This window comes from Typopeltis vanoorti, chromosome 19 (genome assembly GCF_054136105.1).
Source record: "Typopeltis vanoorti isolate ZY-2024b chromosome 19, IOZ_Tvanoo_1.0, whole genome shotgun sequence".
Classification (NCBI taxonomy): Eukaryota; Metazoa; Arthropoda; class Arachnida; order Uropygi; family Thelyphonidae; genus Typopeltis; species Typopeltis vanoorti.
In genome coordinates this window covers 60234051-60258131 of record NC_143567.1, presented here as the reverse complement: position 1 = coordinate 60258131, position 24081 = coordinate 60234051, and the positions used below count along the sequence as shown (strand labels likewise).

At 37.8% G+C, this 24081-nt stretch overlaps 1 protein-coding gene across 2 annotated transcripts in view; it reads left to right on the top strand.

Moving 5' to 3' along the window:
• LOC150096158 (NADP-dependent malic enzyme-like) overlaps nt 1–24081 on the top strand; it is a 272304-nt gene that overhangs the window by 225068 nt on the left and 23155 nt on the right. For both annotated transcript variants that reach the window (XM_090409458.1, XM_090409457.1), the window contains 2 exons: nt 15031–15144; nt 20718–20829. In XM_090409458.1, coding sequence (XP_090265584.1) covers nt 15031–15144; nt 20718–20829 — 226 coding nt within the window. The remainder of the gene's footprint in view (nt 1–15030; nt 15145–20717; nt 20830–24081) is intronic.

Below are 24081 nucleotides of genomic sequence, written 5' to 3'. Positions count from 1 at the left end.
TATGAGGATCGACTGAGGGAATGTGGACTGCAGAGTTTGGTGGATAGAAGAAGGAGAGGTGATATCATCAAGACTTTTAAACTGTTGAGAGGCATTTACAAGGTAGACATTGGAGAGTTCTTTCACTTGGTGGAATGGTGGGAAGGAGCGATGACAAGGGGCCATCCCTGGAAGTTACGAAAGGAGGCTGTGCGCAAGAGGGTGAGGAGTGGTTTCTTTGCATGGAGGGTGGTTGAACCTTGGAATGCATTGCCTGAGAGAGAGAGTGGTTGGAGTGGGGACAGTTAATGGGTTCAAGGAGTGGTAACAAAGTCTATCATTAGGAAATGATAGACTTTGTATTTCCTAAAAACGACCTCCTACAATGAGTAGGAGGTCGTTTTTGACTCCATGGATTCCTGGATAATAATAATAATAACAATTTCATCACTATTACTAATAATCCACCCTAATATGACTGTGTAGCACAGTGGCTTTTGGTTTTGGTTGAGTAGAAAAATTGTTACAAGTACGATTCTAATTGTGGGCTAGAAGTTTTTTTTGCCCACCTGGTTAGCCGAGTGGTTAGTATATCTGCTCTCCAGCCAAAAGGCTGTGGGTTCGAATCCTGCTGTAGGCATGGATGTTTGTGATTGTCTGTGAAAATAGTAGCAGTAGTGGTGGACAGTAGATGGTGTTGGTGTAGATGAGGCGATTGAGTGGTGGAGTTGGAGAGTAGGTACCCTCCGTCGATGAGTCCTGGACTCTCTGGAGGTGTCAAATAATAATAATAATAATAATAAACAACTCTTGATATCTATCAGACAGCCAATTTCCAATCCATTTCATTAATTGCTATTTAATTCCATGTGTTGTCACTTAAATATTAACTTATCATGGTTTGCCTTGTCCAAAGACCTTTGCAAAATCCAAAGAAATGGCAGTATGTGCCTTTCTATCAATGCTCTTATTACTAAAATAAGAGCACCCCTTAACAAATCTTTGCTTACTCTCACAGATAACATTATCTTCATCTGCTAAATTTTTTATATGATTTCTGATTTCTCTCACTAATTTCTCCAAAATCTTAACAACTACATGATAAATATAAACTTCTAAATAGTTTAATGCCTTCATTCTACTATCATCCTTATGCTATAGCTATTTTACCCTCCTTCTACTCCTCAGGCTCTTTTTTCCATTTGTGAGACTTTCATTGAACAGCCAAGTCAGTGGAGCTATCAGTTCCTTTGCTACATTTTTTTAAAATGCATGGTAAAATCTTATTTAGTTCTGCTGCCTTATTGACTTCCAGAGTACTAGGTATTCAAAATATATTCTCCTCATCCACTTCTAAATACTCAACTCTCCTTAGCCACCATCCAGGAATAAAACCTTCTTTTACAGGATGAAATACCAAATAAAGTGGTTGTTAAACAACTTCATATTTGTAGTAGTCTCCTGATCGATGCATATGATATTGTGGTCTCTTCTTATATTTCATTTATGTCTTCCAAATAGTAATAGTTACTTTCCTGGTTTGAGTCTTATGCAGCTACTTTCCACTTTCTCTTCATACTTTTTTTATAACTTTTTTATAACATTTATAATTCATATTTGATTTCATTTGCCATTCAGTTTTGAATAAATTGTGTTATGTTTTTAATTGGAGGAAGGTAGTGTCATATTGTTGTTAATTAAATATTTCTTAAGTAGCTCCCATGCACTGCTGATTACCTCTCTTCTAATTCTCTCACCCATTAAATTACCCCAAGATGATTTTTAAGATTATTATAGTTGCCTGCATTATAATTCCACATAAACTCCTTTCTCCTTGGTACCTCTGCACGTCTATTCATCCTCCAAACAAAACTGCATGGTCACTCTCATCAGCTAGAGGCAAGGATGACAGCTTTATTATAATTATAATAATTATTATTATTATTATTATTCCAGGCAACTCCAAGAAGTCGACAGACTAATCGAGGGAGGCCCTAACATCATGTCAAGAACAACTATTCGACATTCACACAGTATCTATCATACCTTGCTTTGAACTCATTCACGGTCCTAGCACCCACAACAGACTGGAAGCTTGTTCCACGCATTCACCACTCTCCAAGTAAAAAACCTACCTCTAACACCCTTGTCAACCACACTCTTGCCCAGCTTCCATGCATGGCCCCTAGTCCTCCCACCACCAGTCCTATTTTCAAAAATATCTTCTGGATCAATCTTATGGAAACCCTTCAGTAATTTGAATGTCTCAATCATATCACCCCTTTTCCGCCTATCGACCAATTTCTGCAACCCACAAATCTTCAACCTATTCTCATAAGGTTCATTCCACATCTTGGTCACTCATCTCTGGATCCTCTCCACTTCCTCCCCATCACGAAGAAACCCTGGACCCCACGGGACTAGTGTGCCCAGTTATGGTGCCCATAACTGGACACAGTAGTCCAGATGGGGTCTTACCAAGGCTCGATACAGAGGAACAACAACTTGTTTGTCTCTGCATGTTAAAGTATTTTTCAGAAGCCAAGTGATTTGATGAGCTGATTTAGCCACTTTTGCAATATGCCCCCTAAACTTCAATTCCCTATCCACCAACACTCCCAAATCCCTGGCGTCATCAATCTCCTGGAGTACGGTTCCACCAATGTGATATACTGCTGCTTTTCTTTTCACCCCAAAGTGCATAACCTTACACTTTGCCACATTAAATTGACATCCATTTTTCCTAGCCCAGTCCTCCAAACTATCCAAATCATCCTGTAAAATCATCCTGTGCACTCACAATTGCTCTACCCAACTTTGCATCATCAGCAAACAAGTGAACACTTCCTCTCAGATCCTTTCCTATATCATTGATGAACAAATTGAAAAGCAGTGGTCCAAGAACAGAACCCTGAGGCACACCACTAGTCACAAGCCGTCTTTTGGACTCCACTCCTGAATAAACCACTCTGGTATCTCTCCATCAACCACCTTCCTATCCATCTCACCAACCCTATATCCATTCCCATCTGCTCCAGTTTACTGATTAGAGTTCCATGTGGTATCCTGTCAAAGGCCTTGGCAAGTTCCAGTAGAATCACTGTAAACCCATTACCCTTATCCAGTTCAGCCGTCACTATGTTATAAAACGTGAGCAAGTTACTGAGGCATGATCCTTCACAAAACCATGTTGTCCCCCATACATTATCCCATTTTCATCTATATAATCCTGTATTCTTCTCTTGACTAATTTCTCCAAGACCTTGACAACAATTCCTGATATGCTAATCGGTCGGTAATTTACAACAGCAGTCCTGGAATCTCCTTTATGCAGTGGAACTATTATCCCCTCTTTCCACCCCCCCCCCAGGACTAACCCAAACCCAAGACTTAAATTAAACAAAATGGTCAAGGGTACTGACAATTTTTTAGCCACTTCACGTATGACACGAGCTGGTATATGATCCAATCTCATAGATGTATTGACATTGAGGTTATGCAATTGACTACTCACCTCCACTTCATTCACCACAATTCCCATATAATCTTCTGGTTCATTCGTTTCTGCAATGTCACCACCTGGATGATATATTCATGTAAAGTGCTCAACTATATCAATTGATTCAGTTACCTCCCTACCATCGGCATTCTTTAAAATCATTCTGCCATATACATTTTTCCTTTTACTTGCAACATATCAAAAAAACTGTTTAGGATTCTCTTTAGCCTGCATGGCCAATGTTCTTTCGTAATCCTTTTTTGCTTTTCTTACCACACTTGTTACCCTTCTGGCTTGCGCTTTATACCATTCATGTGCCTGCTGGTCACCTTTCTCCTTAAATTCCCTCCATAGTTGTTTCTTTTTTTTGCAGCTCAAGCTTAATGGTGTTATTCATCCATTTAATCCCTACTTGATTTATTATTCAGACTCTAGGTATACAGTCAGCCATTGCTTCATGCAAACACTTCTTAACTGCCTCCCATGCACTATCAACTTCTAGTCCTTGCAGTTGTACATGCCATGGCACTGAACCAATTAAACTCCTAAGCTTGTCATACTTTCCAGCCCGATAATTCCACATGTGCCCTGTCTTAATTGTAAATTCCACACCTTTAGTCACCTCCCAAGTCAAGACCCTATGATCACTCTCACCAATTGGTGGCAATGTGGTCATATTTGTTACAGCCAAATCCTCAGATGTAATAACTAGGTCAAGCACTCTCTGATCCCTAGTATTTTTCATTACATGCTGTCGCAGATAGTTATCCCTTAATAACCGCATAAAATTGTTCCTTCCTCCTGTGTGTCCTCTCCTCACTCCAATAAATCACAACGTCTGATGCTAGGATCAAATCCAAAACTCTTAATTTTCATGTTCCCTCTACTACATGTTGCCTAAGATATTATTCCTCAAGAATTTCAGAAGTTCCATTCTCTTGGTATTGTATGTTATTTCCTCTGCCCAACTTACTATTGTAGTTAACATCTCCCATAATTTGAAGGGGATAAATTAATTGTGGAAAGGGTACAAAGACGGATGACAAAGATGGTTTCAGGACTGTACAATTTTGGTTATGAGGATCGGCTGAGGGAATGTGGACTGCAGAGTTTGATGGATAGAAGAAAGAGCGGTGATATGATGGAGACTTTTAAACTGTTGAGAGGTGGTTTCAGGGTTGACACTGGGGAGTTCTTTCGCTTGGTTGAACAGTGGGAAGGAGTGATGACAAGAGGCCATCCCTGGAAGTTACGAAAGAAAACTGTGAGCAAGAACGTGAGGAGTGGTTTCTTTGCATGGAGGGTGGTTGAACCATGGAATGAATTGTCTGATGGAGTGGTGAGAGCGAGAACGGTCAATGAGTTTAAGGAGTGGTATGATAGACTTTGTGTTTCTTGGGGGGGGACCTCCCACGATGAGTCTTTTGACTCCATGGAGGCCTGAATAATAATAATAATGATCACTCACTTTGCACTTGTGAAACTTATTTGCCTAAACATTTCCTGCTCATCACTCTTGTGTTCTCTAGTATATAAGCAACATCCCACTAAACATCCTGTCCTATCTGTCTCACACCATACTCTCGAAACCATCTGCACCATTTCCTTCCAAATGCTCTACTCTTAGAGAACACAACCAATCATTTTTTATAGGTAACACTCCACCACCCTGCTTACTCTTCCTATCATGCCAAAAATGATATAATCTTTCTTTTCCTGTCAGATTGTTTTTCATTGTTCTTTCACTGATTCCAATATTTAAATAAGCTGTAGCTATAGCTATCTGCACCACCAATTCATTCCATTTATTCCTGATACTCCTGGCATTTGTATGAAGAAACATCAATGTATTGCCAGTATTTTTATACTTATTATTATTATTCCCAGAATCCATTTGATTTTGCAATATACCATACACTCTCTCCAATCTCCCAGGTGACTGTCTCCACAAGTGGCAACTCCTGTTACCACCCACTGTGGCAAGTCTAGTTTTACTGCCTTGTTCTTCCATGATCTGAATGGACTGTACTTAAACATGGAAGAACAACAGTTTCTTCAGATGCCTATGTCCTTCCTTGCTTAAATACAGTCCATTTCTTGCATATATCTCTCTTCTGTCATCAAATGCACTCCAAGCAATCCACATTTCAGACTCCTCTTTTAACACATTCTCATTATTATCATGCTGTTCATTACTGATGCTCTTCCTCCATTCTGTGTTATCATGTCTTGGATGCTACTACCCTCCCTCATACTTTTCTGCTGCACAATTCCTGAACTTAATCTCAGTCTCAAGTCATTTGTACCAACTATCATGATCATCTTACCCACATTTCACCTCACTTTATTGCCATAATTACTCTGTTATTCCTCTAGGCAAGCACTCCTCTAACATTCCTTTTGCACACCATAAATCATTGAATTTCCATGCGTCACGTCCAATCATTCCTTGCTCACCTGCATTCACCACTCTTTCTCCCATACCTTGTCCTCCAACTTATCTTCATCTCATCTCAATTCTCTCTCTCTCTCTCTCACACCTTGTTCTCCAACTTATCTTCATCTCATCTCTCTCTCTCTCTCTCTCTCTCTCACACACACACACACACACACACACACACACACAGTTCTGTAACTTACCTTCATCTTATCTTTTTATCTCTTGTTCCTGTATTCTCACTCAACTCTCATTCTCTTTTTCACTTGGTTTTTCCATTGTCCATCTCCTTCTCTCATTTCCATAACTTTTTTCTCCTGTGCTTGTTATCTTGCTTTATTTAGCCTCTCAAGTCTCCTAATCTGTCTCCTCACACAAATCTACTCATTTTTCAGTCCTTTCACTTCCTCTTTCAGGACTTATCTCTCTCTCTCTCTCTCTCTTTCTCTCCAAGCATACCATCCTCACTCAAGGTTAGCCAATAGACTCAGTACCATCCTTCAGAGCCTTCAAATCTCTTGTTGCACTGCCTAATGTTAAGTCTGTCATCATCTCATGCCTGTCTTCTCCTGCTTTATTGCATAATGAGACTAGTGGAGTTTCCATAATTATAAAATCACGTTTACCACAGTAAAAATTATTGATTGTACAAATATTTTGTCTTGTGAATCATAAGACATCATCATCATCAGTGAAGAACAGCACGAGGAATGCAAACAAAAGAACATATGTTCTTAGCCCAAACTCCTGATCACACTATTCATATCTCTCTTCTGGCATTCACTCATTTCTGTTGCATCATTATCGATGCCATTGAAACCAAAGATACCACTATCAAAATCACTCAACTCTTCCCACTGTTTACATTTAATGCACTCCCCTGTCTTTTACCTGCCACATTTTTAAATGACAGGAAGTGTATATGCTGCAAGCATGGCATGCTAATGAAATCATGTGTGATACTATACAAAATGTTGCTCAGCCTGTCACCATTTAAAGATTATATACCAGTTAACATAGGGACAATGGTTGGCCTCCATAATTGAAAGCTATACTCCAATATACCAACACCTAAATGTACCCTTTTCATTTCTGTCAGGTATATCTAAAACCTCTTTAAAAATTGTCATTTCAGTTCAAGCAAAGAGTAAAGTAAATTCAAAATAAACTCCTCAAGCAGGATTGTATATTCAAATTTGTATATTCAAATTTGTGATTCCCCTACTTTCTTCCAAACTTGGATTGTTAAAATGGATGTGGCAACTAGTCATAGTTCATTTCTATGAGTTAAATATGCAAGAAAAGTAACTTTTCATTCTTTGAAACAATTGCTTTTAATCTATATTTCATAACAGAATAGTCAGATGAAATGTGCTATCACTTTTATGTATATCATCAATAGAAAATAAGCAGCATAATGGAAATCAAAAAGAACATAAAATGCATGATTTTAGTGATAAGAATACTACTTAATTTCTGTGACATGTTCAGTGAGCAGGCTATTTTAGTGACTGAAGTAATAATGACTGCATTTATATTATTTGCTTGTAATACATTGGTGAATGTTGTGTTCTTAAGTTGAATGTTTCTTGATTTAAAATTTCAGTTACATTTTTTTTTTCATGTTGCTCCCACCCACGAAATGTTATTTGCAAACCTATAACATATTTAATACCATGGGTGGGTTAAGATTTTTTTTTTGTTCTATTTTTATGAATTTTATATTTAAGTAATGGTTTTTTTTTGCAGTCCAGAAACCGTGCTTTAGAGACCAAACATAAAACTTTTTTAAGCCACTTCAGGCCTCATATTAGTGAAACAGTGGTCTCATATCAGGCAATGAAATTCATCTTCCACCTAAAGACAATCACAGACATCCATGCCCATGACAGGATTTGAAACCACAACCTGTTGGTTGGAGAATGGGTATACTAACCACTCAGCCAACCAGAGCAGCAATAGAACTATAGAATATGGAATTATAGAGCAAGGAATTATTAACAGATTTGGAGATCACTTCTTCAAAGAACTAGAGGTTAGCCATACTCATAAAGGCTAGTTAAGGAATATTTAAAAGAACAATTTAGAATAATATAGTAAGAGTAAATGCATGCATAGCATCATGGAAGTATAGATTTTTCATAAAGAGTGGTTCATTGCCATTATATGGTGTGAATGCATAGGCTGTGAATGAGTTCGATTCAATGTATGTCACTGGTTCAGGAAACTTAACTGGCTATGAGTCTGACTCCATTGAACTACATTACTAATAATACTGGTCAAATGAATAAACACTTTTTTTCATAACTAAAATTAATATAGGTGATTCTAAAGTATTTTAGGGATATTTAATTCAAATCTGCAATTCAAAGAATTCCATCAAAGAATCAGAGGAAATTCTAAACAAATCCATGAGAGGATTAGAAAAATGGTCAGACGAACTCAAACTCAAAATCAACCCAGACAAAACAAAACTAAGTACATTTAGTACAGACAGGAAAAATAGACATTCCTACAATCCCAAAGTCATGATCAATAACAAGCTAATTGAAAAAGTCACAAATCCAAAATACCTTGGTATTACGCTTGATCAGGAATTACGTTTTGCACAACACATCTCTAACACTTCCAACAGAGCTCTAAAAAAATTAAATATACTGAAAAGGCTTTGTGGAACAAATTGGGGCGCAAAGCCAAAAATCCTCAAAACTACTTACACTACACTAATAAGGCCAATAATGGAATATGCAGCACCTATCTGGTCACCTTCGGCCTCATCGGTAAAGAAAAAACTAGATAAAATACAAGCAAAAGCATCCAAGATTATCATTGGTGCAGTCTCATCCACTAACATCCTCTATTTTCCAGTCCTTTACCTTCAAATACCTCCATAAATCTAAACCTTACCAAACTCTGTACAAAAAAAGAACCAAAAGAAATGCTTAAAGAAAAAGGCCTAAATACCATCAACCTTCTTTCATCCTCCAAACAGGTTATTTGTTATACCGATGGATCATCAGACACCAATATGATTAATGGAGGCGCTGGTGTTCTCCTTCTACTCCCGAAAAGTGAAAAACTTTCAATAAAAGTTGGATCTGGGAGAATCGCTTCCAATTTTACCAGCGAACTCTACGCAATAATTAAAGCACTAGAAGCCTACTTAAATCTATCATCATCTCAACAATCTGAAGGAATTATAATTTACAGTGACTCAAGATCAGCTATGGAGGCAATCAAAAATGGCAATACCAAGCTCACACAAGACATCCATAAACTCTTAAATCATCTAAAGTGTTTAGGTAAAAGTTGCATTTTACAATGGATTCCTGCTCATGTAGGCATTGATCACAACGAAGCAGCTGATAAATTAGCAAAAGAGGCCAGAGAACTCAACCAAGAAACTCATATGATAACTTTTGCTGATGCCAATGCACTAGCAAAAGCTAAACTAATTCCATTGAAATCAGTGATACAACATCAAATTCCCGAGATCAATGCTGACAGAAGGACCTCCACCACGATAGCAAGACTACGAACAGGACATTATAGAGGAATGAAGATCAATACAGATGATACGAGAACATATAGAAACTGCAACAACTGCCCCAATACTGAACTGACACCCACTCACATCTTTACCTGTCCAGCAATTACAGCAGCCTTGCAAGAAATAGATCCTAATCCTGAACAACAGCTCTATACAAACAAAATCACAGACATAGCCAAAGCAGTACAAAGAGCGCACGGAAACATCTAAGACTCTTCAAAGGACAAGACAACAACAACAAAGAATTCCATCATATAAGGATTGTTTCGACAGATTGCATTCTTCCAGATTTTTGAAATATTTGAGTTAGTCATTAATAAACCAAAGTTTATCATTATTATCCCAGCATCTCCATGGAGTCCAAAGGCCCATTTTGGGATGTCTGCACTACCCATTATTCACACAGTGCTTGTCACATCTCTCCTAAAACTCATTTTCTGATAAAAATCTGAAACCTTTTCTAAAACTTTCACTGATAACCCATTCCATTCATTCATCATTCTTCAAGCAAAAAATCTAGGTCCCTCACACTTATGCCTAATAACACTATTAGTTGACTTTGAGATATGACTTATTGTTCTCTCTCTCTCTTTCTCATGTACTGAAAATTTTCATATGTATCTATCCTATAAAATCTCTAATCTCCATGTTTCTGTCATATCCCTTCTTTTCTACGTATCAAACCAAATTTTGTCAAAAACATTCAGTTTATCCTTACAGACCTATCACCACCTTTGTCACCTACCTGTGGATCCTCTCTCGTATCCTCAAGAAACCCCAAATCTATACACAGTAGTTCAGATTTGGTCATAACAAAACCTTATCAATAATAATAACTTTCTTATTCCTACTTGTTCAATATCGAGTGATTCATTGTGCTATTTTTAATTTTGTCTATGAGTGAGGATGTGAAGGAATTGCTTGAGGTAGCAAAAGAGAAGAGTGAGAGAGTTAGGATGGTGAATCTGTTGCTGCGGTATGACAGTGAAGAGTATAGAAAGAGGGCCATGATTGCTAATGACTTTATGCGTGAATTATGTTTGATGAGTGGCGTGGAATTTGTGGATGTGTGGAATGAGTTCGATGGGCGAAAGGATTTATATAAAATGGATGGTTTATATTTGAATGGATTTGGTGTACAGAGACTTGAAAAGGTGTTGTCGAATGTAGTGGAAATGAATGTGCAGAATCAGGGAAACTAGAGTTACTGGGGGGGGGGGGTAGATATGCAGATTTTAGGGAGACAGTTGAGTATGTGAATGTGTGTAATATGCCCGAGCGAGTAGGAAAGACCATGAATCAGAATGGGATAGTTAGTATAAGGCATCAAAATAGGGATGGGACAAATCGGCTTCTGCAATTCATGTATACAAATGCCAGAAGTATTAGGAACAAGAAGGAAGAATTTTTGGCCTTGGTTGGCACTTCCAGACCACAGGTTATTGGCATTAGTGATGGCTGACAGAAGATGACACAGCTAGTGGGATTGAATGTGAGGGGTATGGTGTGTTCAGGAGTGACAGGGAGAATAAAATGGGGGAAGGAGTGTTATTGATGATAGCTGATGAGCTACAGCCAAGAAGAATAAAAGTGGAACTGCAGGATAGAGAAAAGAACACATTTGAGGTTATTTGGTGTGAGATTGAAACTAGCAGAACAAAATATACAGTTGGGTGCTGCTATAGACCAGGTGATGGAATATATGGTGGAGATAGTATGCATAAGCAAATAGAAGAAATGAGTGGAAGGAGGGTAATTATTATGGGAGATTTCAACTATGGTAACATTGATTGGAAGGAGGAGAGGACACATGGGAGGAAGGAATTGGATTTTTATGCGGTTATTAAGGGATAATATCTTCGACAGCATGTAATGGAAAATACTAGGGGTCAGAGAGTGCTTGACCTGGTAATTGCATCTGAGAATTTGGCCTGTAACGAATATGACTGCGTTGCCACCAATTGGTGAGAGTGATCATAGGGTCTTGACTTGCGAGGTAGCTAAAGGTGTGGAATTTACAATTAAGACAGGGTACATGTGGAATTATCGGGCTGGTAAGTATGCTTAGGAGATTGATTGGTTCAGTGCCATGGCATGTACAACTGTAAGGGCTAGAAGTTGATAGTGCATGGGAGGGGGTTAAGAAGTGTTTGCATGAAGCAATGGCTGACTGTATACCTAGAGTCCGAATAATAAATCAAGTAGGGGTTAAATGGATGAATAACACCATTAAGTTTGAGCTGCAAAAAAAGAAACAACTATGGAGTGAATTTAAGGAGAAAGGTGACCAGCAGGCACATGAAAGGTATAACGCGCAGGCCAGCAGGGTAACGAGTGTGGTAAGAAAAGCAAAAAAGGATTATGAAAGAACATTGGCCATGCAAGCTAAAGAGAATTCTAAACAGTTTTTTCGATATGTTGCAAGTAAAAGGAAAAATGTATATGGCAGAATGATTTTAAAGAATGCCAATGGTAGGGAGGTAACCGAATCAGTTGATATAGTTGAATTACTGAGCGAGCACTTTGCAAGAATATATCTTCCAGGTGGTGTCATTGCAGAAATGAATGAACCAATAGATTATATGGGAATTGTGGTGAATGAAGTGGAGGTGAGTAGTCTGTTGTAAAACCTCAATGTCAATACATCTGTAGGATTGGATGGTATACCAGCTCGTGTTGTACGTGAAGTGGCTAAAAAATTGTCAGTACTCTTGACCATTTTGTTTAATTTGAGTCTTGGGTCTGGGTTAGTCCCAAGGGGGTGGCAAGAGGGGAAAATAGTTCCACTGCATAAAGGAAGTTCCAGGACTGCTGTTGTAAATTACCGACCGATTAGCATATCAGGAATCGTTGTCAAGGTCTTGGAGAAATTAGTCAAGAGAAGAATACAGGATTATATAGATGAAAATGGGATACTGTAGGTTTTGTGAAGGGTAGATCATGCCTCAGTAACTTGCTCATGTTTTATAACACAGTGATGGCTGAACTGGATAAGGGTAATGGGTTTACAGTGATTCTACTGGACCTTTCCAAGGCATTTGACAGGATACCACATGGAACTCTAATCTGTAAACTGGAGCAGATGGGAATGGATATAGTGCTGGTGAGATGGATAGAAGGGTGGTTAATGGAGAGATACCAGAGAGTGGTTTATTCAGGAGTGGAGTCCAAAAGAAGGCTTGTGACTAGTGGTGTGCCCGCAGGGTTCTGTTCTTGGACCACTACTTTTCAATTTGTTCATTAACGATATAGGAAAGGATCTGAGAGGAAGTGTTCACTTGTTTGCTGATGATGCAAAGTTGGGTAGAGCAATTGTGAGTGCACAGGATGTCAAAATTTTGCAGGATGATTTGGATAGCTTGGAGGACTGGGCTAAGGAAAATGGATGCCAATTTAATGTGGCAAAGTGTAAAGTTATGCATCTTGGAGTGAAAAGATTAGCAGCAGTATATCACATTGGTGGAACTGTACTCCAGGAGATTGATAAGGCCAGGGATTTGGGAGCATTGGTGGATAGGGAGTTCAAGTTTAGGGGGCACATTGCAAAAGTGGCTAAATCAGCTCATCAACTTACTTGGTTGCTGAAAAATACTTTAACAAACAGAGACAAACAAGTTATTGTTTCTCTGTATCGAGCCTTGATAAGACCCCATTTAGGCTACTGTGCCCAGATATGGGCGCCAGTGTTTCTTCTTGATGGGGAGGAGGTGGAGAGGATTCAGAGATGAGTGACCAAGATGATAGCAGGTCTGTGGAATGAACCTTATGAGAACAGGTTGAAGATTTGTGGGTTGCAAAAATTGGTTGATAGGCAGAAAAGGGGTGATATGATTGAGACATTCAAATTACTGAAGGGTTTTTATAAGATTAATCCAGAAGATATTTTGAGAATTGGACTGGTGGCGGGAGGACTAGAGGCCATACATGGAAGCTGGGCAAGGATGTGGTTAGCAGGGGTGTTAGAGCTAGGTTTTTTACTTGGAGAGTGGTGAATGAGTGGAATAAGCTGCCAGAGTCTGTTGTGGGTGCTATGACTGTGAATGAGTTCAAGGCGAGGTATGATAGATACTGTGTGAATGTCGAATAGTTGTTCTTGATATGATGTTAGGGCCTCCCTTGATGAGTCTGTTGACTCCTTGGAGTTGCCCGAAATAATAATAATAATTTTGCCCACTTCTACAACCCTTCTGAACTTCAGTTCCCTGTTTGCTATCACTCCAAACATAAACTTCTTAATTTTTCGGCCTGAAGGACAGCATAAATCACATTATCACATTGAATTGACAACCATTATCCTTTGTTCACCCTGTCAGTCTATTAAAAATCATCCAGCAGGATCTGGATCTCTATGTCATCTTCATTAATTATTGTTCTTTCCAGTTTAGCATCACTAGCAAGTAATGCCATATTTCTTCTCAAATCATTCCAATATTGTTAATGTAAAAATTAACAACCACCCAACCATCCAAGTAAAGTCTTGTGCCACATCACTAGTTACCTGCCTTCTTCATTCTGTTTCACGGTACAAGTATATTACTCCTTGATTGCCTAGGAGCCACCTTCTCATCCTTGTCACTTTCTTTATATCCATTCTCAACAACTCCAATATACCTAACAGATTTCCATTTGGTATCATGTCAGATGCCTTTGCAAAATTCAGCATAGCCAATTAGTTTATCTAACTCTCATGTGTAGCATTGTGTAGCCATTTACTTTACCTAACTGAACTATTATTTTATTATAGAGAGTAAATAAATTACTAAGGCAAGACCTATCCTTCACAAAGCTATGCTCCCCTCTGCCATAAGAGTATCATATTCATATCTGTCCATCTATTTTTGAATTCTGGTCTTTATCAACAGTGAGTATCTCTGAGATACTCACTATTTAAGTTACTCACTGTTGAGATACTCACTTTAGAGTTTGCTTCCTCTGTCTTAGGGCTTCCTTTATGTAAAGGAGCTCTTTCCAGTGGATATCTGTGCTGAAACTAACAGCCTAACCAGAAACATTCTATTGCCAGTATTTCACAAGTGTCTATGAATACCAGCTCTCTTCTTGATAAATCAGACTTTAACTTTATTATTTATCTCTCCTATAGAATTTTTTCTACAATTTCTCTCATATTGACCAGTTTTCTTATAGATATGATTTTATGTACAGTACTGAGTAAAGAAAAAAAAGTTCTCACAGCTGAACACACACACACACACACACACACACACACACACACACACACACACACACACACACAGTAGTGAATTTGTGACAAAACATGATGAAAATTAAAATTTCAACATTGCCATAAATTTTGGATAGGTTTGCAGTCATCTGGAATCAAATTAATGATTGGAGTAAGGGGAGGGAGAAGAGAGATTCTCTCAAGATAGTCAGCAAATATCATGCACAATGTTTTATTTCAAGATCTGAGAGTTCGCTTTTCTCAAGTTCCTGGAAAGGCCAAATATATTGTGAGTTGTTAACACAACAATATTATAATATTTTAATTTTAATTATTATTATGTTTTAGGTTTTTCTTTTTCTCTAATAAACAATTTTCTTTAGGCTGCTTTGGGCACTGCTGATCTTCTACATTTGGCACTAACAAAAGAAGGTTTAACTTCAGAAGCAGCTATCAGTCGTATATGGATGGTAGATTCCAAAGGTCTTATAGTTAAGGTAAGAAAACTGAAAATATTGATTATATTTTCAGTAGCATTTTCTTTCATAGGTGATGAAAATTATCTTCTAATAACTGAGTAACATGCCATCTGAGACCAGTGTAAATTTTTCTTTGACAGTTAAAATTTCTGATATATCAGTTTGCATGAAGAGTGATTGAGTGGAATGCATTGCCTGAGAGTGCAGTGAGTGCTAAAATGGTGAATGAATTTAAAGGTACAGTTTGATATTTGCATGTGGTAATGGAAACCTTTTTTTGATGAGTCTGACTCCATGGAGATCTAATGATAATAAAAAAATATTTTAAAGATTTATGAATATTTATTAAAATATTAAAAAACAACACAGAAGTTTGCTCACAGTGGTGTCTAGTACTGCTAAGTAATGCTGATAAGGATAAGTGTATGAGATCCTGATCAGATCGCTTCTGGAAATGGATCTGGTTGCAAGGATTTCGAGAGATGAGGTACAATGGGGGGGGGGTAACAAAAATTATATCAGGATTGTGAGACAATGGCAATGAAGAATGATTGATTGAGAGCTTGTACTCTGCCAATTTTTAGTAGATAGAAAGCAGAGCAATAACCTGTTTGAATTGTATAAGTTGTATAAGTTGACAGACACTTAACAGAAAGACCATGGAGAGATTTTTCAAGGAACAGATCAGGAAACTAGCAAGGAGCCATCTCCAAAAGTTGCACAATGGAGTTAAAAGTTAGGGTTTATGCATGGAGAGTGGTGGGCACGAAATGCAATGCCTGAGGAAGGTGAAAGTGCAAATGGTAAATAAATTAAGAACTAAAATAAAGTTAGAAGACTTATTGTAGGAAATCTTTTTTGGGTCTTCTACAATAGTTCTCTTGACTCCATTCTGTAATTTTATTTTGATTCTGTAAGAATAGTAAATACTAATGATCACATTAATGTATAAGCAGAATGTATTGCAAATGTAACAAAGAAAATTTAGATCAATGGGAAAACACACACTTATTATTTTTTTCCCTTTGATTTCTTGTTAAATGTTTTGTAGACATTAATTTTTTTATTAAACTTGAAAGTTGAGGTTGGTAACTGATTTTCCAAAAATATTTGTATGAATGTCAAATAAAGAGTTTGTGGCAGTGATAGCTGGTTGAACCCAAAATTTCAGGCACAAGTGAGATGTGACTGAGCTGACAGAATACTCTTAATGATAGTAGAGAAAGTGCATCCTGATCCAAGTTGAGATTCGCTGATGGCAGGGAGGTAACTGAATCAGTCGAAATAGTAGAACTACTAAGTGAACACTTGGCAAGAGTATATCATCTAGGTGATGATACTGCAGGAACAAAAGAGCCAAAGGCTTATACAGGAACTGAAGTAAATAAAATCGGAGGGAGCCAAATCTGGGGAATAGGGTGGATGGTCCAACAATTCATAGTGCAGATCCCTTAATTTCCCACTGCCAAAACACCTTTGTGGGGAGGTGCACTTTCCTGATGAAAGATGATTTTTTTTTCTTCTGCAAACCGGGTCTTTTCTCGCGAATTTTTTCGTCTAATTTGGTTAAAAGATCGGTTTTAAAATTTGGAAAACAAAAATGGGATGCAGAATTTATGCTTGGTGAGAATATATTGTTGGAGGTAGAGGAAATAAGAGATCTTGGGGTGATAGTGACTAAGCTAGTTTCTGACCTCTGGAATGTTGAGTATGAGGGAAAAATTGAGAAGATGTAAATTGCAGAGTCTGATGGAGAGGAGGAAGAGGGGAGACATGATAGAGACGTACAAGTTGGTAAGGGGTTCTTATAAGATCAATGGTGGATAAGTTCTACAGAGAATAGTGGGAGATCAGGGGAGAACAAGAGGTCATCCCTGAAAACTGTATAAAGAGGGTGTGAGTAGGGGAGTGAGAGGCAGGTTTTTTTCATGCAGAGTTGTGAATGATTGGAATGCTTTGCCTGAGAGTGTGGTGGTCTGCAAGGAGTTTAAGTGTGTTTAAGACATGGTATGATGAGATGTGTGTGTGTGTGTGTGATAAAAGGACCTCCCAGATGAGTCTTTGACTCCATGAGGTCTTGGGGTAATAATAATAATAATAATACTGACTATCCTTGAGTATATACAGTGGAAAATCAAGATGACTATGACATGCTGTTTGGTAGGGGATATTAATACACTGGTGTCCAAAAGCTAAGAACAAACTACATTTTTACCTGTACATGATAAAATTTTCATCAATACAGCCAAATATAAACATAAATTTATTGCCAGCATACTAATAAATTATATTACACAAAAAATGTATTATAAATTTCATATAAATTAAATTGCAATAAGTTTTTGACAAAAGTTACAAATTTCCTAAAGATGTAGTTAAGGAATTAATGTACAGTGCTTACAAGAAAACTATGCAGAGAAACATTTCAGTATGGAATATGTCCACTCCAAACTGCACTGTAGCTCTCACAATATTATACCATGCTTAGTACCAAGTGAGTCAGGATTTCTTGAGGCAAACTGGCCTATTTCTCCTTCAGAGCAGAGGATAAGGCAATGCGAGCATAAGAGCACAGGCAATGCTTTCCATTCACTAACCACTATACATGCAAAGAACTTTTTCTTCACCGCCCTACTTACACTCTTCTTGAACAATTATCATTTTCAATTATGATAATGAATGACATGACTGAGGTATGCATGGCAAAATGAATACTCAATCTGAATATATTGAGTGAATTAAAGGACAGCTGGAGTACTTTAAGAGATGAGCTTTGTTTTGAATGGTTCGGTACTAGACATATGTAGTGACTGATGATGGGTGTGAGAGAGAGAGAGAATGCAAAGAGGCAGGTTATGTGCATACAGGAGGCAAGCAAAAACAATGTTAAAACAAATAATTATGACAAACAGAGTAAAAGATGTGAGCGCGAGGAGTTGATGAGCAAAAGAAGTAGGGAAATGAAGTTTCAATGAAGGCACTTAGTGCTAAGATATACTGTAGATGGGATATGCTCAAACAGAGCAGGATCAGTCAAATCTGGGGAAGTATGGTAATGGAAAAAAAATGTGGGTGAGGTAGTAAACTGGTGTGTGGAAGCACAAGAGTAATAATATGCACATGACTTATTGGTTTTTGCATGGGTTATATTTGTATACTGATGCGAGGAACATCAGAAATAAGAGCAAATAAAGTTGTAATAATTATTGAGTCAGTTAGCTTAAGGATTATTGACATATGTGAAACTTAGTTAACTGAGAATGATATACAGATAGGAATAGAAATTGAAGGATGTAGAATCATCCAGGAGGATGAGTAGAACAAAAGAAGAGTATTAATGACAACAGAGTGATTATATTTACTCAGGGGGGGGGGAGATAATAGTACTATTTGATGTGAGGTTGAGATAAAGTAAGTTATGTAACAGATCATTGAACATTGTTACAGATCTGAGATTGTAGAGGGTAATGATTATGAAAAGTTAGCAAGTGGCATCTAGCAGCAGCTCCTGTGATTAGAATGCTCCCAAAAATTAAGGTTATTTAAAAAAAAAAAAAAAAAAGTTTGGTCAATTGGTAGAGCCTTTGCTACTAATGGCTCGCAAAAAGTTAAGCACGTTTGAGCGTAGTTAGTAGTTGGAAGGGGAAATCGTTCGATGCTGTTGGCACACTCTCTCGATAAGTCTTTGGATTCCCTGGAGGTGTCATTAAATAATAATAATAATAAAACTAGCAATATTGGTTAGAAATTGAATTAGAAGTAGATTATATCATTATTATTATTATTATTGCACCCTCCATGGAGTCAGCAGCCTCATTGTGGGAGATTCATTCAACTGACAAATATATTTATCATACCAACTCTTAGAATCATTAACACTCCTTGCATTAACAACACATTCTGGTAATGCATTCCATTCACTGACAATTCTCCATGTAAAAAAAAATCTACTCCTCACACCATTCTTCACCACACTCTTACATAACTTCCAAGAATGGCTTCTGGTTTTCCCCTCTTGCCTTGTACTCTTTTTATAATCTCATCTGGATTAATCCGATAAAATCCTCTCACTAACTTAAATGTCTCTATCATATCACTTCTTTTCCTCCTATCCACTAAACTCTGCAATTCACATTTCTTCAACCTCTCTCCATAGCCAGCATTCCAAAGTCCTGATATTGTCTTAGTCACTCATCTCTGGACCTTCTCTAATGTTTCCACATCACACTGAAACCAGGCAACCAAATTTGAGCGCAATAGTCCAAGTGTCATCTAACCAGCACTTTATACAGTGGTGCAACCACCTTCTTAACCCTACATGATAGAGCACTTCTTATCAGTGCAGCACTACAACATGTAGAGTCTTTGCAACACTTTGTTAATCTTTTGTTCACACTGCACCAATCATATGCCTAGAGATTGAAGCAACCAGTTTTTAACGAATTTTTTAACTTTACTTTCAGGAAAAAAAGTGTGAGTTATATTTGAGTGAATACAGTAGTATCTATTCCCATCCTCTGCATCTTGTACATCAATTTATCATGTGGTAATCTATCAAATATGAGAATGAAGGCATTGACTTCTACTTTATCTTGGATTGCTCAGGTATGGAGTGCTGAATGAGGTGAGATTTAGGTTCTGCATGGAATGGATGGCAGCTGCCATCCACTCTGTGTAGAATCATCCACTCAAGCTAGTAGGCACGTGCTTTATGACTCATTCTTATGATTCATGTTTTGAATGTAGTTACCAGTCTACCCTCCTGATGATGTCCATGTAATGTTGGATGAAATATTTTTGAATAAAATTCTATATTTTTTTACATGTGTAATCTGTAAAAGTTTTTATAAATATGTCTAATATACATGTTCCATTAAAACTAGTTATGGCATAGTCAAGGAAGACTGTGATTAATAATAGATTAGTGAAATGGATAGGCAATTGGTTGTTTGACACATACAGATACCACAAGTCATGAATAGGAACTGTGTTCCAGAAAAGTAAAGTGGTGTACAACAGATTTCTCTTCTTGGACCTTACCTCAACATTTGTTAGGTGGTTTGATAGTAAATGCTCACTTGTTTATTTTCTAGCGATGCAGATTATTAGAGATTGCCGATGTAAAAGTAGGAGATGTAATTATAAGCAGTTAATATAAAGAATTCATTATGTTGAAAATAATTTAATTTCAACATAAGTGAATATAGAGATAATATATTCATATAGGTACATATATGGGGTCTGGAAAGTCTGATAAACACCTAGAACAAAAATGATATGAGGATATAAGAACATAAGTTACCTTCATCTTCGTGTTCTTTCTTGTAGTTATATCAGTTGCTTTAACATCATTTTTGTTCTAGGTATTTATTAGAAAATTCCAGATTCCCCCCTTTATAGATGATTGTAGATGTAATTTTTGCATTCTTACAGCTATGATCATCTATATGGCAAGTTGGAACTAGCAAACCATGCTTTGAATATTCTTAATTTCTTAAGTTTAATCTTAACTTTTCCAGTATTACATATATTATTGATTGAAATATATTAAGGGTTTTTTACTAATTTTCAGAATATTATATCTTTGATAGAATCGATCAACAGGTGGCTTGACCGACCATAAGTTGCGTTATGCTAAAGAACACGAACAGCTTACAGATTTATCAGATGTAGTCAGAGCTGTAAAGCCTAATGTATTAGTTGGTAAGTGTGGAATTAGTATTCTTAATACATACATGCATACATCTTCAAGGCCCACCTTTCCTAATTGGGTTGTGGGGGCAACAGCTGCAAGAGGAACTTCCAACGGTCACGATCCTCTGCCACCAAGCTCAGGTGTTCTGGTGGGATTCCCAAACGTGTCCACCCAAGGTTTTGGATATAATCTATCCAGCGAGTCCTTGGTCTTCCACGTGGCCTTCCACGTGGCCTCCCACCCTCTGGCTTGGCAAAGAGGGCCTGCTGAGGGAGCCTCTCTTGTGGCATTCTGACCAGGTCTGGTCATCTGTTCCAACATCTGCATTGAAGTCACCCATTAGCAGGACTGATCCCATGTCTGCCACCCTGTCAAAAGCAGCATCCACTTCCTCTAAGAAGGCAGAGTATTCTGACTCCAGATTAGGTGCATAGACTTGCACCACAGCCAAATCATGGTTTTTCATCTGAAGCCTTTACACACATACCTGTCCCCCCAATGGGATCCACTCAGCAACACAATCTGACAGCCGGGGGCTTGTGAGTATCCCCACATCCGCCTGAGCAGACATTGTCGGGCTCACACCAGAGTAGTAGAGCTTCCACCCATTATCTCTAGTTCCAGAGCCTCTCCTCTTGGTCAAAGAAAGCCCAACTAAGTCTAGCCGGTAGCGCTTGGCTTCCTCAACCAGTTCCAACTCCTTCCCTGTCAGAGAGAAGATGTTCCAGTTGCCTAAAGCCATAGGCTGGTGCCGTTGTCGTTGCCATTTCCGTCTTTTTGCAGAACCATTTCTTTGCGCTGCCCCTAAACATCTCCCCAAATGGGTAGTGGGCCCATTGATGGAGTTTCCTCTAGCAGAGTGCTGAGGAGCGGTGTCTAAGGGAGACTGTAACATATTTTTCAAACAGGTCACTCTGCCTAAAACCCGAACGCATTCCTTGATAACCCATGCAACGGACGATGCGGTATGAATATTTTTTGATGGCCTAATCATGTTACAGTGTTTGATAATGTCCTGTTAGCACAAGACGAAATGACACAGCAAAATAGGAAAGATTCCCCTCGAATACTCTAATAGCATTCGGGGGGAAGGAGCAAGAAGAGAAGAAAGAAAGAAGTAAGGGAGGAAGAGGAGGGACCAGTCTACAGATAATATAACAGATGTATATTACATGAAGTAAGGCATCAGGTACCTCGGGTTTGCGACAACCGTACTCACTAAAGTGAGCCCCTGAGGCATTCTTAATAATTTTTTATTTCAGCATAGTAATAATTAATTTTTTAGCAAGTTGTTTAAACTCACCATATATCATTTGAAAATTATATATATGATCTCTCAATTACCAAATATTCAACTAACCAAATCTGCACTTAACTCTTACCTGAGTGGTTTAACATATCTGACTCCTGTGTAATCTCAGTATGATTAGATAGTTGAGAAATTACTGTACATCCACATTTTTACCCAAGTTGAGGTAAGAAATGCTTTGCAGAGAATAAAATTTACACAATTTCATCTTTAAAGGTACCTGTGGCATATCTATAAACAACAAAATACACAATAATCATAGTAATTAACTTTAATGAAAGTACAGATATTTCATACTGAAAATAACAGTACATCATCAGTGTGCAGAAACAAGTAAATCAAAGAACAGAATATAAAGTACATACAACAATTGGTTTACCAATTAACCCTTTCTGACCTGAATTTTTTTTTTTCCAAGTGAAAAAAAATTTTCTTTCTTTTTATTATTATTATTATTATTATTATTCAGGCCTCCATGGAGTCAAAAGACTCATCATGGGAGGTCCTTTCTAAGAAACACAAGACTCATTGAGGGAGGTCCTTCCTAGGAAACACAAAGGCTATCATAGCACTCCTTAAATGCATTGACTGTTCTCGCTCTCACCACTCCATCAGGCAATGCATTCAATGGTTCAACCACCCTCCATGCAAAGAAACCACTCCTCACCCTCTTGCTCACAGTTTCCTTTCGTAACTTCCAGGGATGGCCCCCTTGTCATGACTCCTTCCCGCTGTTCAACCAAGCGAAAGAATTCCCCAGTGTCAGCCCTGTAACCACCTCTCAACAGTTTAAAAGTCTCAATCATATCACCCCTCTTCTTCTATTCACCAAACTGCAGTCCACATTCCCTCAGCCGATCCTTATAACTAACATTATACAGTCCCGACACCATCTTTGTTAACCGCCTTTGTACCCTTTCCACAGTTAATTTATCCCCTTCAAATCCTGGGGACCAGATCTGAGAACAGTCTAAGTGTGGTCTGATTAGAGTCTTATACAACGCAATGATAACCATTTTATCTCTGCAGGTCAGTGTCCTTCTCATTATTGCAGCAATCCTCTGTGTTACCTTCACTACCTTTGCAATATGATCCCTAAATTTCAGGTTTCTATCAATCATCAAACCCAGATCTCTTGTCTCTCCTACTTCCGCCAGTTTAACTCCTCCTATAGAGTATGCAGCATCTCATCGATGTGTCCCAAACCAAAAGACCTTACATTTTGCTATATTAAACTGATATTCCCATTCATTTGCCCATCTATCTAGCTTATTCAAATCCTCTTGCAATTTTGTCTTTATTTTGTCCTTATTTTGTCTTTAGGTCTAAAAAAGCAAGAGTATCAAGTATTTTTCTGAAAAATACATTTCCGAATTGGAATCATTCAGCACGTAATATAGGCTATGAAAGCCAAGAAAGTTAGTGATTCCAATTGGAATCACTAACTTTCTTGGCTTTTTTTTAACCCTTTCTGCTCTAGTGATTCCAATTGGAATCACTAGGGCAGAAAGGGTTAAAAACAGTTGCTGCAAGCTAGAAGGAAATTAATATTAATTTCTAGCTATCATCATCCAGTTTCAATTGAATTATTGTATGTACCTTGTATTCCTGGTTTTTGATTTGCTTGTTTCCATACACTGATGATATACTCTTATTTTCAGTATGAAATATATGTACTTTCATTAAAGTTAATTACTGTGGTTATGGTGTAATTTGTTGTTTATTTACACAATTTACAGTTCATGTTATTGCTTGCATAATAAAGGGTTGACTTCACTATGAGATTATCTCTAGTATTATACTATAATCAAATTGCATTCCATGTTGGGTACGAGGATTTTTGCTTTTTATTTGTATTTTGAGAGATTTACCATTTCGTTAAAAACTGTACACCTCTCAAAAGCAAGAAAGTTTTTGAAACATGAGAAAAGGCCATCCCAGGAAAGTATTA